General features: G+C 33.8%; 1 protein-coding gene across 4 annotated transcripts in view; it reads right to left on the bottom strand.

The window, feature by feature from the left end:
* PIBF1 (progesterone immunomodulatory binding factor 1) overlaps positions 1–17,890 on the bottom strand; it is a 188,097-nt gene that overhangs the window by 74,268 nt on the left and 95,939 nt on the right. For all 4 annotated transcript variants that reach the window (XR_008665768.1, XM_055335943.1, XM_055335944.1 and 1 more), the window contains exon 11: positions 4,389–4,554. Coding sequence is in view for 3 of the 4 variants with exons in the window: in XM_055335943.1 (XP_055191918.1) it covers positions 4,389–4,554 (166 nt within the window). In the remaining variant the exon portion in view is untranslated. The remainder of the gene's footprint in view (positions 1–4,388; positions 4,555–17,890) is intronic.

Raw genomic sequence — 17,890 nt, 5'->3', positions numbered from 1 at the left:
ACCTCTGTACTCCATGGTGAAGAATTCCCTTTTACTTGGATTTGTCTGAGTGGTTGCTATAAATTTATTAGTGTTTCTGAAAGTCAAAGAAGAACTTGATTACTGGACCTATGGAAGGCTATTAAAGATTCTTTATGACAAACCAACATACAAATATTTGAGTTCGAACATGAGTGCATAAAATAGATCAGCTGCTTTTAGAAACCCATTAGATATTAAGCTTTCACAGTGGATATTTCCTTCCTTTAAATAATAGAATGATGATACAAAATTACATAAGATGATATATGTAATTACATATAAAATAAATGATAACACGGGACGCCTGAATGGCTCAGTGGTTGAGCATCTGCCTTTGGCTCAGGCCGTGATCCTGGTCCTCAGATCGAGTCCCATATTGGGCTCCTTGTGAGGAGCATGCTTCTCTCTCTGCCTGTGTGTCTCTCGTGAATAAATAAAATCTTAAATAAAGAAAAAAAAATGATAAAAAAACTTTGGGTCAATAATTGCTTTAAAAAAGAGATAAAAATATAAAGTCAGTGTTTTGGGAGCCTGACTATTAAATTTGCCAATTTACCATTAAAATAAAATATGCAACCCGGGTGGCTCAGCGGTGTAGGGTCGCCTTCGGCCCGGGGCCTGATCCCGGAGATATGGGGTTGAGTCACACATTGGGCTCCCTGCATGGAGCCTGTTTCTCCCTCTGCCTGTCTCTGCCTCTCTCCCTCTTTCTCTCTCTCATGAATAAATGAATAAAATCTTAAAAAAAAGAAGTAAAATATATTATCTCCAAATTATAAATCAATGAAAATATTGGGTAAAAGCCACAGAAAAGTACATAAATACAACAATCTTTATCCTTCATAGATTTCTCTCTAAATTCACTGTAAATAAGAATTCTTAGAAATACCTCCCAGGACTTCAGAAAAATGGATTCGAACAATAATATTACTATAGTAACATTCACCAAACCATTCAATCATTCATTATTTACTGAGCATCCACCATGAGCAAAGCATTGTGTTAGGTATTGGCAACATAATGATAAACGAATAGTCCCTGTCTTCTCAAGGCTCCCAGTTTAACAGAGGAGGAAATGTAAAGACATTTCCTTAAAGCCTCACTTTTATCAACCAGTTTTTAGAATCATAATATTTTTTGCCAAAATGTTTCTCCATTACCTTTACCCCAAAAAACACAATAATTGCTAGTCAACTGAATTCACTAACCACTCACTCTCTATGGGAGAGTGGTTTTCATACTGCAAGTTGTAACCTTTAAGAGGTCATGAAATCAATATGGATTGCAACCAGCTAAAAATAATAGAATGGTTCAAAAAACATCAGTACCATGTGTTGTAAAGTATTATTTAGTGAAATGTTTAAACAGAAGTACAGAGTAAGAGGGAAGTGGTTTCCCTGTCTTCCTATATATACCCCCATCTCCTTTCCACCTGCCTCAAGACAAATTCTTAAGCACAGTCATCCAATCTGGGGGAAAAAAAGAGAAAGGCATTTTGCTAGGGATTATGAAATTTAATCTATGGAAAATATACCTTGAAAAGATGAATTTCAAATTAGAGCTGATCAAATACAATCTGACTGAAAATGTTTGGGAGAACCTGCCGTTGCAGATTATGACTGTAGTAGGTTCCTGAAGAAGGTATTTGAAAAAATTTTAAATGCTCAACACCAGTTTGCTTTAGAAGTAGACACTATCTACAATTTTTGTTTCTGTTTCTTTATATATGTATTTAATATCATTTTAATATTTTTCTAAGGCTTTATTTTTCTGTGAGAATCTTTATCTTGTTAATCTTAGTTTTATTTATCAGAATGCTTTGCAGAAACATAATCTCTGAGAGAGTATTGTAATGAAAACTTATTAGCTAATCATGCTAATGACATTATTATACTTTCATTCAATTTTTAAAATTATTTCCCACAAATCTAAAATATTCAGGAACATGATTACATGTAACCATAGAATTCATGTTTATAGCAAAAATATAGTTTTATTTTATTTTTAAAAATATTTTATTTATTCATGAGAGACACAGAAAGAGAGGCAGAGACACACAGTCAGAGGGAGAAGGAGAAGCAGGCTCCCCATGGGAAGCCGGACATGGGACTCAATTCCAGGTCCCTGGGATCATGCCCTGAGCTGAAGGCAGACACTCAACCACTGAGCCACCCAGGCGTCCCACAAAAATACAGTTTATAACATACTAACTGAAAATTGTTTATCTACTACTTAAACAAATTCTAATTTTTACTATAATAAATAAGGCTGTGATATATTCCATTAATATAAACTCTTACAAACATCTCTTACTATTTCCTCAGATAATATTCCTTTAAAATTACTGGATCAATTTTTTTAAGGACTTTAACATAGGTCACCATATTGTCCTCAGAAGAGATATATGTTCCATTTTCTAACTGCATGAGATTTCCTCTTACTGGTACTCTTGCCAGTAGTCTGAAAACAATGAACAGATCTATGTAAAGCTAGAAAAGAGTTTAAATTCACAATTCTCTAATTATTAGGGAGAATGCATGTTTTCATCTATTTCTTAGCAACTTGCATATCTTTCCTTAAAACCAGTACATTCCTTCTTTCCATCTATTTTCTAGAAGAGGAAGGTATATCGTTTTGATAAGAGATCTTTCAAAAGTAAAGACACAAGCCCTTTCTCCTACATAACACAAATATTTTTCAGTCTTCATTTTGCCCTTTAACATAGAAACATTAAAAGTTTTATTTTTCTTATATTTCTTCCCCTACTTTTTTTAATTTTTATTTTTTTTAAAGAGTTTATTTATTTATTTGACAGAGAGAGAGAGCACAAGCAGGGAAGAAGGCAGAGGAGGGAGCCCGCTAAGCAGGGAGCCCAATGTGGGGCTCAATCCCAGAACCCTGGGACCATGACCTGAGCCGAAGGCAGATGCTTAATTGACTGAGCCACCCCAGTGGCTGATTTTAATCAACCCTTCCCTGATTTTAATCAACACATCAACAGAATTAATCCCCAAACTGACATAAAATTTCATCTGTATTTACTTTTAATAGTTTTATAGTTCTGCATTTACATTTATCTAGGATCCATTTGAGTTTTATTTTGATATGCAGTGTGAAGTATATAAACTGTTTTCTCTAAATACTCAAATGATTATCACAGCACTATTTGTTGTCTAATCCACCTTTCCCCCTGATTTGTAATAGAACCTTTACAATGAATACATTCTTAAATTTATGTAATTATGGGTCATGAGCTTGTACCTGATATGACTTATGGATGTTTCTTCAGTGTGTTTTAATTGTTCTTGCCTCAATGAATTTTAAAATGTGATAGATATTTCTTTTATTTCTTTTTAACAATTTTCTTCAAAATTTTTTTTATTCTTGGGGAACCTGGGTGGCTCAGTCAATTGAGTATCTAACTAGTGGTTTTGGCTCAGGTCATGATTTCACTGTTGAGAGATTGAGCTCAGTGGGGAGTCTGCTTAATATTCACCCCCTGTCCCTCCCACCATTCACATGCACATGCTATCTCTCTCACTCTCTCTAAAATAAATAAGGAAATCCTAAAAATTAATTATTGTTTTTTTTCCCAGTTATACTACAGAATTACTTTGTTCAGTTAAAAACAAGCATGTTAGTATTTGATTAAAAATAAACATACATTACTTGATAAAAATAAGAAAATACGTAATACTGAATATTACCTTCCAGAAAGATGGTGTTTCTTATATATTAGTGAAGTGGTATGCTTTTCTTAACATAGGCTCTGCACTATTCCTATTAAAAATATTCCAAGTAATTATATATTTTTGGTTGCTACTGAGAATGAGATTTTTTTTTCATTTTCTAACAATTCCAGTCCTTTTTTTTACACATCTTTCTGAAATACACGTATCTTGTGTGTGTGTGTGTGTGTGTGTGTGTGTATGTATGCATGCGCTCATGTACAAGTACAAGACAGTGCTAGGTCCTACAGGTAAAATAAAGCTCAATATGATATTCACCCTATACTTATTGAGCTTACATGCTATGCTAATTTTATTATTTTATTTATTATTCTTTAAAATTAAAATCTATGCCCAAAGTGGGACTCTAACTCATGACCCTGAGATCAAGAGTTGCATGTTTACTTATTCTAGAGAGAGAGGGGGAGAGCACATGGGTGGAGGGAGGAGCAAAGGGGGACAGAGAGGGAGAAAGAATCTTAAGCAGACTCTACACTGAGTGTGGAGCCCAACATGGGGCTTGATCTCACTACCCTGAGATCAGGAGCTGAGCTGAAACCAAGATTTGGATGTTTAACCAACTGAGCTACCCAGACACCCTTCTTATGCTAATTTTAAAAGAAAAGTTTGTATACGTACCTCTAATTTTTTCTGATATTTTTCACATTCCAATTGACATTGTGTGAGATTTCTTGCAGTTTCCTCTTGTATAAGTTGAACACGCTCAGTTTCAAAAGATTTTAATTTACTTTGATGGAGATATTCCATTACTTTGCTTTCTGTACTAAGTTGCAGTTCTCTGTACCTGAAAGAAACAGAATGGTTATGAGACTCTACAGAAATCTCAATGATTTATATAAACATAAACATGACTTCTACTTTTTTCTATACCCCCATATTATTATGTAGTTAATAACTTATACAGCAAAGCTTTTGTAAATAATTTAGATAGGCATATGTATGGAAATATGCTAAGTGTGGAGAACAAAACCTACCAATTAAACTACCTCTACTGCTTCCTTTTTTTTATTCCTTCCATCCCCAAATATTGCCTATTATTATTATTTTGTAAGACATTTAAAATAAAAAATAAGAGCAAGTTTCAGTTATATTGCTTAAAATGATTTAATTTCTATGCATTTCAAAGGCCTTCTTAAATCTACAGCAAAACTGATTCTAAGCCTGCTTCTTTCTAAGTAACATCAGAGGATGGCAGGAAATATGTGCATTGGACTGCAAATTCTTAGGACTTTTGTAAAATAAATTTTAAGTTAGTAAATATATAAATTTGGATATTACAAGAAAACAATGCACAAATTACAGAGATAAATATATAACAAATAGTCTTTTATAATACAGATAAGGAACATTTTCTTCAAACCATAGGTCTAACTAGTAATAAAACCCTTTCCATATATAAATCACCACATATTATAAATTTGAAAATGCTTCAGGACGATTATGTTCTAGAGAGGAAAACACAGGACACATTATACTGTTTTAGAGAGCTATTATGAACCCAATAAAATGCTAGATATGTTATTAAAATTCATTTATTCAAATATTTATTCAGCTAGTCCCTATGCTAGGTAAATGTATATATAATGGTAGACAAAATGGCTCCCCTCCCAACAAGTGAGTTTTCTGGGGAAGATAGGCAAATAAACATGAAAATTCAATATGGCAAGTACTTCAATAGGGTAAATCCCTTGGTTCAATAGAAATAGAGGAAGGAGACATAATTTGGTTTGTATAGATCTGAGTTTGTGTAGTGGAGAGTATATAAGGAAGACTGGGGTGGAAAGTGTAGAGATAAGAAACAGAGTATATGCACAGCAGGGAAGCAGAGAACACAGTCTATTTTATTCAGGGTATCTCATGTAATCCTCACAACAACCCTATTAGGGATTTTGCAATGAGAAACCTAAGGCTCAGAGATGTCAGAGAATTTAACCGGAAGAAGCTGCTAGGAAATTATAGGTTGGGTCTAAAATCCAGCCATATTTGACTCTATAGTAATTGGTCTTTCTAGTACTACATGATATTCTGAACTGATAATTCTGAGATCAGATAAGCTTTTAAAGGTCATTTCATGAGGTGATAATAACATTCAAAGAATAATCAGCAAAGATATGCATGAGATATTTGCTCTTGGCTGCTTCACTTCTGGCATTCTTTTGTCTTTGAAAAAACATGTGACATTCAGATTGGTGGAAGTTCAATGTATATTGGTACACATGATTTAATATATAGCAAGGCTTTCAGGTGAATACCAGCTTATGTGTTTAACATTTTGGAAAGTCCTGCCAGTAATTATACACACACACATACACACATAAAATTTTTACATTTTTATCTTAAAAATATCTTTTTATATAGGTAAGCAAACACTGCTATTTTTTGACACATAATATATACACCATAAAATTAATCCTTAGAAGTAGGCAATTCAGTTTTTATAGTTTTTATATATTCACAAAGTTGTACATCACCATTATCTAATTACAAAATGTTTCTATCATCCCAAATAAGAAACTCATATCCACTTAGCAAGCACTCCCCATTCCCCTCTCCCCCCAGGCCCTGGCAACCACTACTTTACTTTTTGCTCCATGGATTTGCTTACTCTGGACATTTCATACAAATAAAATAATATGACTTTGATGTTTTCAAGGTTCATCCAGGTTGTACCATGAATAAGTACTCCATTCCTTTTTTTGGCTGAATGATATTTCATTGCACGGATATACCACATTTTGTTTATCCATTCATCAGTTGATGGACATATAGGTTGTTTCTACCTTTTTGCTATTATGAATAATGCTGCTATGAACATCTGTGTAGAAGTTTTTGTGTAAACGTATTTTTCTCTTGGTTATATATCTAGGAAAAGAGTTGCTGGGTCAAATGGTCACTCTATTTTTAACCTCTGAGGAACTCTCAAATTGCTTTCCAATATGGCTGGACTATTTTACACTCCCACCAGCAGTTAGGAGGGGGCCAATTTCTCCACATTTTTATCAACACTTACTATTGTCTATTTTCTTTTATTATAGCTATTCTCATGGGTGTGAAGTGGCAAAAAAAAGTTCTTTTACTCAAACATTTGTTAATCCAACATTTTACTGACATGAAAATATCCTCGGGGTAGATTGTTTAATAAACATAAGTGTATAAAACGTGTGAAATCAATATCTATTTTGTATGCTAACTACGGAACACACGACACTGCATTACCAAAATAAATTCTAGGTAAGTCATTTAGAATGTGATATTGATTTTTAAAATTGCTTTGAAAAGATTAAACTGCAAAGTTTGCTTTTTTATGGATTCAAGACATTGTGGGTAATCAATGCCAACTCTAAATAGGAAATCACAGGTTCAGCTTTTTGCTCCACCTGTTCTTATTCACTACACAGCATTAGAAAGTCACTTTTAGCACTATTACTCTTATCCTTTATTGAGAAGTTAAATAACAATAGGTATCTCCTAGAAATCTGAGAACACTAAGTTTAATAAATTGACACTTCTACAAGTCAAATGATAATTCTAAAGGACTAATTTATTCCTGTGTTGTTTATACAATGAAATAATTTGCCTCCAGTTTAGATGCCTATGTAAAAATTCTGAATTTGTTAAAGTGTACTGTGACGATGGTGAAGAAACATTAGAGCTGCAAAAGCAGTTCCAGCACGAGGATCAGGTGATGAAAAGAGTGAGCACTGCAATCTCAGGTGATTCCTGCTTGCTTGTTTTGGTAATATAACCTGTCACATTTTACTTTATTGACTCTGATTTCTCATCTTATCCTCATAAGGTGAACGGACATCTTATTTGAATGAAGTCATTATTATTCACATGTTAACAACTTTATGTTTGACAATCTGATTCAGCACAGTAACCCTGAGAGGTCAAATTTCCTATAAAGAGATAGAAGGAAAGAAGTTAAAAGGCAAAAAACATCTGTAAAAAAGGGAGCCACAGACATGCTGACCCATAAGAAATGCTTGCAGGCTGTGGTGAAGTAATTCCAAGTAGCATGGTATGTTCTGCAATGCTGAGAAACAACTGTAGGAGAAAGATCAACATGGTATTCAATTCTCAGAAATGGTAGAACTCATTTGAATAAAAGCACTGTATAAAACACTAAATAACAACAGGTTTTTAAAAAATAATATTTACTTATTTTAGAGAGAGCATGAGTCGACGGGCCAAGGGAGAGGTTGAGAGAAGCTCAAGCAGACTCCGTACTGAGCATGGAGATGGAAGCCACTCAAGATCCTGAGGTCACGACCTTCACTAAAACCAAGAGTTGGACGCTTAACCGACTATGCCACCCAGGTGCCCCAATAACAACAAGATTTTATAACAGTATTTATAGGTATAGTCTTTACATATACACTATGATGAAAGTTTTGCTCATTACACTCTGATTATTAAGCCAAGAAATGCATATGGTTTATTTCCAACTCTATCAACAAGTTTATTGTTGGATAAAAAGGTGAAGGACCTATATAATTAACCTTTTATTTAATGTCAGTTTTTTTATGCCCCCAAGAAACAACTGATCTTTGAATTTTGCACACAAAATGTTCATGGCTATCTCAATGGTAAAACTGGATATTTAGATAACTGACCCCAGTTATCTATTCTCATTTGGTAGATAGCCATCCTAAGGTAAAATACCCAAAATAGATTATATTCAGTGGTGAAGTTCCTGTAATCATCAGGACCAGGAAGCAGTCCTTCCATTAAGAAATTTTAAGAGCTTGTCCAATCTGGAAGGAAGGCAGTGCAGCAGTTGAGGCAAGGCATTAGTCTGTGTGCCAGAGGACAACTGTGTGTAGCCAGATATAGGAAGTAAAATCTGCACAAGGAAGATTGGCAAAAGAAGCTAAGCAAAGTAACAGGATTTTCAGTGTCTGGCAAGGGTTTAGGGAAGGATTTTTAGTAGTCAGGCGCTAGGTAGATTAACTGAGAGAAAGGATTCAAAGGTATTCTGGGTCAACACAGAGAAAATACTGTGGGACTCAGAAAAATACAAAGGAGTAGACAGTCATGGCTGGACCACTATACTTTGTGTGAGGAGGATAATCTCATTATAAAATTTAAAAGTAAATGGGGCAGAGGCTGCTGATAAACTTGCACGTAAAGGGAGCACTTTGAAACAGAGATGCACCAGAGTCTCCAGATAGGAAGCCTTTGGTGGATTTTGCTGTGAGAAATTGGAGTTGACAGGGGCTGATATCTCTAGTCAACTGAGAATCCATCTTACATAGGTGGGCTACCAATCCCCCAATCCCATTCTATTTTGCTGTCTCAGACTCTTCTTTGTCCTTTTTTTTTTGGAAAGATTTATCTGTTCACTTGAGAGAGAGAGAGAGAGAAACACACCACAGCAGACTCCTTGCTGAGCTCAGAGCTGATGCAGGGGGCCAATTCCATGACCCCGAGATCATGACCCAAGCCGAAACCAAGAGTTAGTCGCTCAACCCACCGTGCTACCCAGGGGCTCCTTCCTCTTTATTCTTTTAATAGGGCCTCTCTGATTTGATGTTCCTTTTCAAATTATTCATTTTGGTTGAGCTAATAACTAATCCATGCCTTGAATAATCTTTGTGCCTGCTATTTCTAATTCCTAGGGATAAGACTCATTTTTTTTTCATTCTTTTTACAAAGAATTTTGGTTGTGTTTCTAGACCTGTACCACATGTATTTCTAAACTGTATAACATGTCCAAAATGCCTCTGAATAAATTACTGAATAATTAACCAAACCATAAGATTCACTTACTCCAACTAAGAATTGAGAAAAAAACCTGTTTTTTTTTGTTTTTGGTTTTTTTTTTGGATTTTTTGCTCCTATGACTGAGAAAAAGCTAATTGTCTTAGGTTAAAGATACAAAATCATTGAGTTTTTAATTATGTCTAAAGTTTTTTTTTTCCTCTGGTTCCAACAGTATATATCTGTGTGTGTATATGTGTTTTATATATATATATATATATATATATATATATATATATATATATATAAAACAGTACATTAACTAGATTTCTACCAAGTACATATTTAAAGCATACTAAAAGTGAGGCACAGGAAGACACAATACTTTTTTACAAAAGTATATTTTAAATTTATTCTTTTAAAATTGCTATTTTATATAGGGCTAACTTTCCATTAACCAAAATATTTCATTCATTAACATCAAATTCATTTAAAAATACTTACTGCACACCTGTGTTAGGTATTAATTATTAGATACCAATGAACCACAAACAGCATCACTGAGGGGTGCCTGGGTGGCTCAGCTGGTTAACAGGATGAGTGCAAGTATTTCATAGGACTGGGAAAAAGATACTTATTTGAACAAATAATTCTGTTATTGTTTAGAAAATAGTTTTGAGGGGTGTCTGGGTGGCTCTGTTGGTTAAGTGTCTGACTCTTGGTTTTGGTTCAGATCATAATCTCATGGGTCCTGAGATGGATCGTTACATGTCAGGTTCTGTGCTCAGTGAGGAGTCTGCTTAAAGGTTCTCTTTCTCTGCCGCTTCTCCCACTCCTGCGTTCTCTCTCTCTCTCTCTCAAATAAATAAATAAATCCTTAAAAATAAATAAATTAAAAAATATTTTGATTCATTTTTATACTGAGGTAATTAAAAGTCACATAAGAAATGTTCTTTCACCATTTACAGTTGGTGTCTTTTTAAAAAAGTCTTTTAAATGTTTGTACTGATTATATACTAAAAGACAAATATCATTCATAAGCTCACAATGATAACTGCTGTTTATATCTATATATATTTCTTTCTTGTCTTCTCTGCACAAGTAAACATTTTCAAATTTATTTTCAATTCTGTAAGAAATTTATCAAATCCATTCTTAGGGCAAAAGCTTCAAATATTACAGATAAAGAATAAAGATCTTTTCATTACCACTCTCAACTCCATTTCTCCTTTTAGAGATAAACATCGTTATCAATTTTCTGTGTATTTTTCTAGATTTTTTTTAAACAACGTGCATGTATTATACACAGAAGGATATATCCATTTCCTCTTACTTTAAAAAAAAATGGCATTGTGTCACAAATACCCTGTAAATTCCTTTCTTCACTTAAGAGTATGTTTTCAGATCTTTTCCTGTCAGTACCTCATTACTTTCATTTGCTACACAGGAGATCACAATGCAGACAGAATTATTTAATTAATATCACTCCATTTATTTAATTCTAAGCTGATGAATATTCAGATTATTTCTAATTTTTTAAAATTAAATCTAGTATTTTCAAGATCATCCAAATAATGCCTCCTATGCACAAGTGAATGTTTCTCTAAGAGTGATATCATGAACTGGAATTGTGTCAAAAGATTTTAAGTTTTAATAGATTCTGCCCAATTTTCCTCCCAAATAGCAATATAAATTTAAAATATTACCAGAAGTATATGAAATATGGTTTATCTACATCCTCACCAATCTTTGATATTATATGTTTACTATGCTCTTTATATATGTAAATCACACCTTCATATAGAATTTGATATCCTTGTTTTTGCTGATTCTTTTTTAAAGATTTTATTTTTTTATTCATGAGAGACAACAGGGAGAGCGAGAGGGAGAGATAGATAGAGAGAGAGAGAGAGAGAGAGAGAGAGAGAGAGAGGCAGAGGGAGAAGCAGGGCAGAGACACAGGCAGAGACACAGGCAGGTTCCATGCAGGGAGCCTGGTGCGGAACTCCATCCCAGGTCTCCCGGATCACACCCTGAGCCGAAGGCGGCGCTAAACCGTAGAGCCACCCAGGCAGCCCCTTGCTGATAAAACTTAAAAAGCTTTTATACTATTAAACCCCTTTCATAAGCATTATTATTGGCCCCATAATTTTCCATTAAGTATTTCTCTATTGTTAGACATTTCACCTCTCCCCAATTTCTTAACCTAATTTTTTACACCAAATAGTAGCACCCAGTTTATTCACCCACACAACGCAATGGGTTTTATTCTGAATAACGTCTGAATTTCCGAACCAAAATACATCTTTGAAGGAATAAGGCCTTTAAAATTGATGGCTGCTCCAAGGACTATGCTTGTAAGCAGTCCTATTGACTAAAGCCAGTACAGTAGAGAGAAGTATAAGAGCCCCAAACATGTCTACTTTAGTGCAGGGTATTCTCATTTGGATCCATATTCTGATGTGTTTCTTTTAAAAATATAAACTTGACTCATTTACTTACGTATATATATAGATAATATGTATTACAGATATATCTAAAATCACATAAGGATATTTACATTTATATAAAAAGAAAAAGAAAAGAAAAAGTGTAAGTCCTAAAAAAAATGGTTTCACTATAGCTAAAGATATCTGGGAAAAGGAAAGCTAGAGAAAAAAGTTAGTTGTTTTTGTGTTACGTGATTTGACTTAAAAATAATTTTACTACATGAAACTCAAAAGTTTTTGATACAGGCAAATTAAAAAATGAAACATAACCTTTGATACAAATAATTCTGGCTCAAATATATCTTACTTCTCACAATAAAGTATTATTAGCCAAGCAAGGGATGAAGTGTATATCATCAATGTCTAGTAGAATAAATCTTGGTTGGTTAGTTCTTTAAAATTCTGAAACATTTGGAAGACCTCTGATTCCAAGAATAATAAGCACTGTTGTTGTACCACACTCAATCTATAATTCCTAATTGGTACTTCAAAAAAGCAAAAACAAAACAAAAGCAAAAAACCCCACCCCCTCCAAAACCTCTGAAATACACAAAAACAAAACAAAACAAAAAACTCCCAAAGAAATAACAAACCCCACACTGAGGAGGGCACTTGATGGGATGAGCACTGGGTGTTATACTATATGTTGGCAAATCAAACTTCAGTAAAAAAAAAAAAAAAGAAAAAAAGAAAGAAAGAAAGAAAGAGAAAAAAGAAAGAAAGAAAGAAAGAAATAACAAACCCCAGAAAACTTAATATATATTAGAGTATACATCTGAAATTGCTTTCTTTTCATTGGTATTAAAATAGAAAATGTTATTTAAATACTAAAATAGAAATTGCTTTTTAAGAGATTTTATTTGTTGTTCTGCCAAATGTTTTCTGTTTTTATCATCTTGATATTACTAAATTTTAAAATATATATCTTGATACTGAATGAAAACTGTTTTTAATGAAAATCAGGAGAACAATTACTTAAGTTAAAAAATATGAATATAAAATTACAAAGAATCAGAGTTCTGGTAACTCTGATCTTTTCCTTTCAGTTGTGAAATTCTCTAAGCCAAAGAGAAACCAGATAGAGAAAAGTTATAAAAATAGCCATCAATGTTGCAACAATGGTTACTACAGGACAAGAGAAAGGAATTTAAAGGTACTGGGGTATTTCTCCAAATGTTTCTGCCATTTCAATTTCTTCAACAAGTTCACTTCTCAGCTGTAAGACTACATCTGTCATTTTTGGCTTACGGACTAATTCTTAAATGAATGTGAGAAATCTTTTTTTGCTGGGTTAAAAACGCTGAGTATGTTTAACAACTGCACCATGGATTTATAAGAATTTCAAGCATCCATTTAGAGTAATTCAATGCATCTATCATATCATGATCAAATAAAATATGTAATGTCATTAATAAATAATATGTAGTAATGTTTGGCCATCTTATAAAGGCAAAAAATAGGTGCTGCAGGTATGTGAGGATAAAAGTACTTAAGTGAAATAAATGAGAGGAATGTAGCCTTAAAATAAATCAAAGCATACATAAGATAAAATTAGAGTGAAATATTTTATAATAGTGTTTGAATGGGTAGCTATTTTCCCTTATGTGGCAACGTGACACTTAAAATTCAGCTTGAATCATCCTCTGAACCAAGAGTATTTATTATATCAGTGCTTTACAACACTCAAAACTATTTCCTGCTGCCTTTAGCATATACTGCAGAGTGTTAGGATACATTTTAAAAAATCAAAATATATAAAACTGAATCTAAAATAGTCATAAGATCTATTTTCCTCTTGATTTTGCTTTGAACCTAAAAACTGCTCTTAGAAAAAAACTCACAAGAATAAGTACTTTTAGAGGATGCTTTTATGGAGTAATGTCAAGTATGAACAGTAGCGGGATAGAAGCTAATCATAGTTTTGTCTTATTTTTCCAAAATACATAGCTCAAAGAAAAGAAATCAACTTATTATGGTTAATACACAAAGTACTGAATAAGGCAAAAAGGGATATAAAAAATGTTTATTCAGACCAACTTCCTATGAGCAGGCAAATGCTATAAATCCTAACACAGAACTGTACTAAGAATGGGCTATAGAATTCCATAAGGACTTTAAAGAAACTCCTGAATAGGGATCTATGGACCAGAGTCCTAGGACTTCAAACCCAGATAGTTTGGTAACAGAGCTGGACCATTGGCAAGAATTTTTTCTTTTCTAAGGGCGAGGATGACCCCTGAGCTTAATTTTATCTAGCCCAACCAAGGATAACCATCAGAACCCCTTGTGGAACTTCTAAGAATATTCTAGGTGTCATGCATAGCCGCACCTCAGACCTACTGAATCAAAATCCCTGAGGACAGACTTGGGAATGTTGAGTTCTGAGTGATTAAAAGAGCAAATATAAGGAAAATGCTGACACAGTGCCTTGTACAATTAAAAAAATAGAAGTTCCTTGAGTGCTAGAATGTTGCTTAATGCATCTTTGGATTCTTAGGATCTAGTGTATAAGCTTTTAATGAATATATACTGCATTAAAGAATGGAGTCCTAGTAACCATTTTTAGATGTTATAAAATTTAAATTACTAAATAGGTTCAAGCCAGGGTAAAAAAACACTAAAGTATCACAAATTAATTTGATGAGGGGTAGTCTTTTTTCTGAAGTATGACAAAACCAGTGAATTAACATGATGATTACTTCCAGGGTTAGGTGTCAGCGTAAGATGAAAACAAATTACAGGGAGTGAAGAAAAAGAAAGCAAAATGATTATAGGATAGGTACAGCTGAGCTAAGAAAGATTAAAGTTTCTAAAAATGTACACTTTGGTTAATGACTAAGGTGTAGAAGGAGACATGACAACATCCTAAATATTTTAAATACAGAAATGCAAAAGAGGAAGCAAAGTTAGTGTGATATGACAATGTGAAATACCTAAGTTCTGTAATGAGTTAATGTAATTGCAAAAAGTACACACAATTTTAGGAATGTAAAAGCAATTCAGTAGCCTACCCACAAGAATGTAATGAAGTCAATCACTAGGGCATAAAAATAAAACAGAAACGAAGAAGAAAAACATAAGACAATAATGAGAAGAACTAAATCACTTTGATAGGTATACTTCCCCACTCTAAGTTACTAAATAACCACTTAACTAGTTTTTCTGTAAACCACTAGCTTGGGATTTTCAAACAAGTTGATATAAAATACAGTGTTATGCCAGGTTACAGTTAACACATCATATTATAATCAGATTTTTATTTTCTCCAGCTATTCATCAAATGAGAAAGCTTACAAGATTCCACAAAATGTCTGTGTACCTAGGTATTTATTTAACAATCTGTTTATGGCTATAAAAAAACAGGTCAGAGTAAAAATGAAATAATAAAGTACCCAATATAATCAAAGAAACTCAATAAATATTAATTGAAGGAAAAAATAAACATTTTAAGAATCTCTGATTATTATTTTGAAGAAATGCCTTTTCTTCTTAAATATTTTCTTAGCCCTCAGTCTTCTCCTTATATTTTCCTTGTTTCCCCATCCCAGAAAGTCTTGCTCCTCTTCTCTAGGCTGGTTGAAAGTCAGTGCTCTTATTATTGCCCTGCCTCCTCTTCTTTTTCTCTCACTTGCTTTTTTTTTTTTTTTCTCACTTGCTTTTGGAACCAAGGCCCAAAGAAGTGATTGTGAGAGGCTTGTAATCAATATTCAGAGATGAACCCTAAAGGTATACATGAAGAGAAACATCAAAGAGACCAACACAAAGGAGAAAAGCCTAACATTCTGGTGTCTTTTTTTTTTTTTTAAAGATTTATTTATTTATTCATTCAGAGAGAGCGAGAGAGAGGCAGAGACACAGGCAGAGGGAGAAGCAGGCCCCATGCAGGAAGCCCAATGTGGGACTCGATCCCGGGTCTCCAGGATCACACCCCAGGCTGCAGGCAGCACTAAACCTCTGCACCACCGGGGCTGCCCAACATTCTGGTGTCTTAGGTTTGTATTTGCTTTCCATGTGTGTGTATATATATATATATATTTTTTTTTTCATTTAATCATTTCCAAAACTCTACCAAAGAATTTAGTACTATGCTCTTTTTAGAGATAAATTGAGACACAGAAAAGTTAATCTGCCTAAGGAAGTAGCATTGCTGGAATCTGTATTCAAGATTCCCTCAAATTTCTGGGCTCTTACACTTCAACATACTGTATCCAAGAAATATTTTTAAAAAATTAAACAAAAGCTTGTGCCAAAAACACATCCACAATGTTCAGCAACATGCCATTGGCAGGTAAATGAGGACAGAGACAATTGAAGGAGAAAGAGGCTAGAGACAAAGAACACGACTGAAAGGTGGACAAAGATGAAAACTGGTAAGGGCTCTCCGCAAAAAGAGTAAAACATACAAAGGCTCTATGTGGGCAGAGGAAAACCTGTGCTTTAGGTCAGAAGTTCAAGGAGGGTGGAAGGTCATTAAGGGTGTGATGGTTGTCAGAGAAGGAAGCCAAGACAGGTTATTTCCCTTTGCTTTGGCTCTGTAGCTTACTGATACAGCTGGGAATGAAAAGAAGAGAAGGCCTTTCCTTCAAAATTATCCTTAAAACAAAAAAGGTATTACTTTTTTGAGTTCTTACAAAATCTCTCTCCCTGAGTATTCTCTCCCTGAAATACAAAACACTATTTAGGGAAGACAAATTGGCTTGCAAAAACCATAATCAGTGCAAATTTTGAATGCTGATATTGTTCATTTGAAGGAATGTATAAACATAAAAATAAAGACATTTAAAACAGATTAAATAAATATTTCTAGGATACAGCTTCCCAACTACACTGGAAACAGGTTTAAAGATTATTTTAAAAAGATATCTAAATCAATCGCATTTTGAAGATCACAAACATGCCAAAAGAAGAGAAATGAAAACTTTCCTTAATTATTTGAAGGGGTACTTGTGGCTAAAGATAAAAATCCAGTGACAGAATCATCATCAAGGGATTCAAACAGTGAAAAAATAACAAAAGCAGTAAAGGTGATATATTTTGGAAAACTGTGTAGGATAATTCAGAAAGTGCCTTAGATGATCCTGAAGGTTCATGTGAAGAGACTGAAGGGTATTTGTTTACATAGTGTAATTTTGAATGTTTACATATAACTATAGCAAGCAAGGATTCTGAAGCCAGATGTGTGGGTTCAAATTCTACACCTGCGCCTTACTACCTGTCTGTCTCAGTTTCCATATCTGTATCATGGTAATGAAAACAATTTCATCATATGAGGATTAAATGAATTAATATTAGTAAAATACTTAAAACTGCTGGTAGAGTAAGTACTTCTATGTTAGTGGTTGCTGAATAAAATTAAATATTCAAGATAGCCAAATCCTTAAAAAAAAAAAAAAAAGCAAAAGCCTATTGTGGGAAAAATGATAGTGACCTCAGATGTTTTCTTGGCCAAACAGTTCTATTTTTCAGCCTGGCCAAGAGGTCTCATCATGTTTCATATTTTTTCCTATGAACAGTGATGTGTTCTAATTGTTTAAAATATGGACATTTTGGAAGCACAGAGTTTGGTTTTTCTTCCAGTTAGTGGAATGTTAACAAGTTAATCTCACCAAGAAATAGAACTATGTCTTCAAAGTCAAATAACTTCCCATTTACTCAGCTAAAGAAATAAATGAGGAACATCACTGTTGATATCAAGGAAGGAAATCTACAAATAGTGACCTATCTGCTCAGGTTTGTGAACAGTTGTTGAGAGAGACATGGATAACTAGTTAGTGACCCCTGCTACTTAACTTAAGCTGCTGAAGAGCTGGCATAAATGCTTTAGATAAATGGGTCTGCAGACTTTCTCTGTAAAAGGCCATAGAGTAAAATTTTAATTTTAGGTTTTGCAGGCCATACAGTCTCTGTTGCAACAACCCACCAGAACAG

Source organism: Nyctereutes procyonoides, unplaced genomic scaffold, assembly GCF_905146905.1.
Source record: "Nyctereutes procyonoides isolate TBG_1078 unplaced genomic scaffold, NYPRO_anot_genome, whole genome shotgun sequence".
Classification (NCBI taxonomy): Eukaryota; Metazoa; Chordata; class Mammalia; order Carnivora; family Canidae; genus Nyctereutes; species Nyctereutes procyonoides.
The sequence above is the reverse complement of the archived record's forward strand: the minus strand, read 5'-3'. Positions and strand labels throughout refer to the sequence as shown.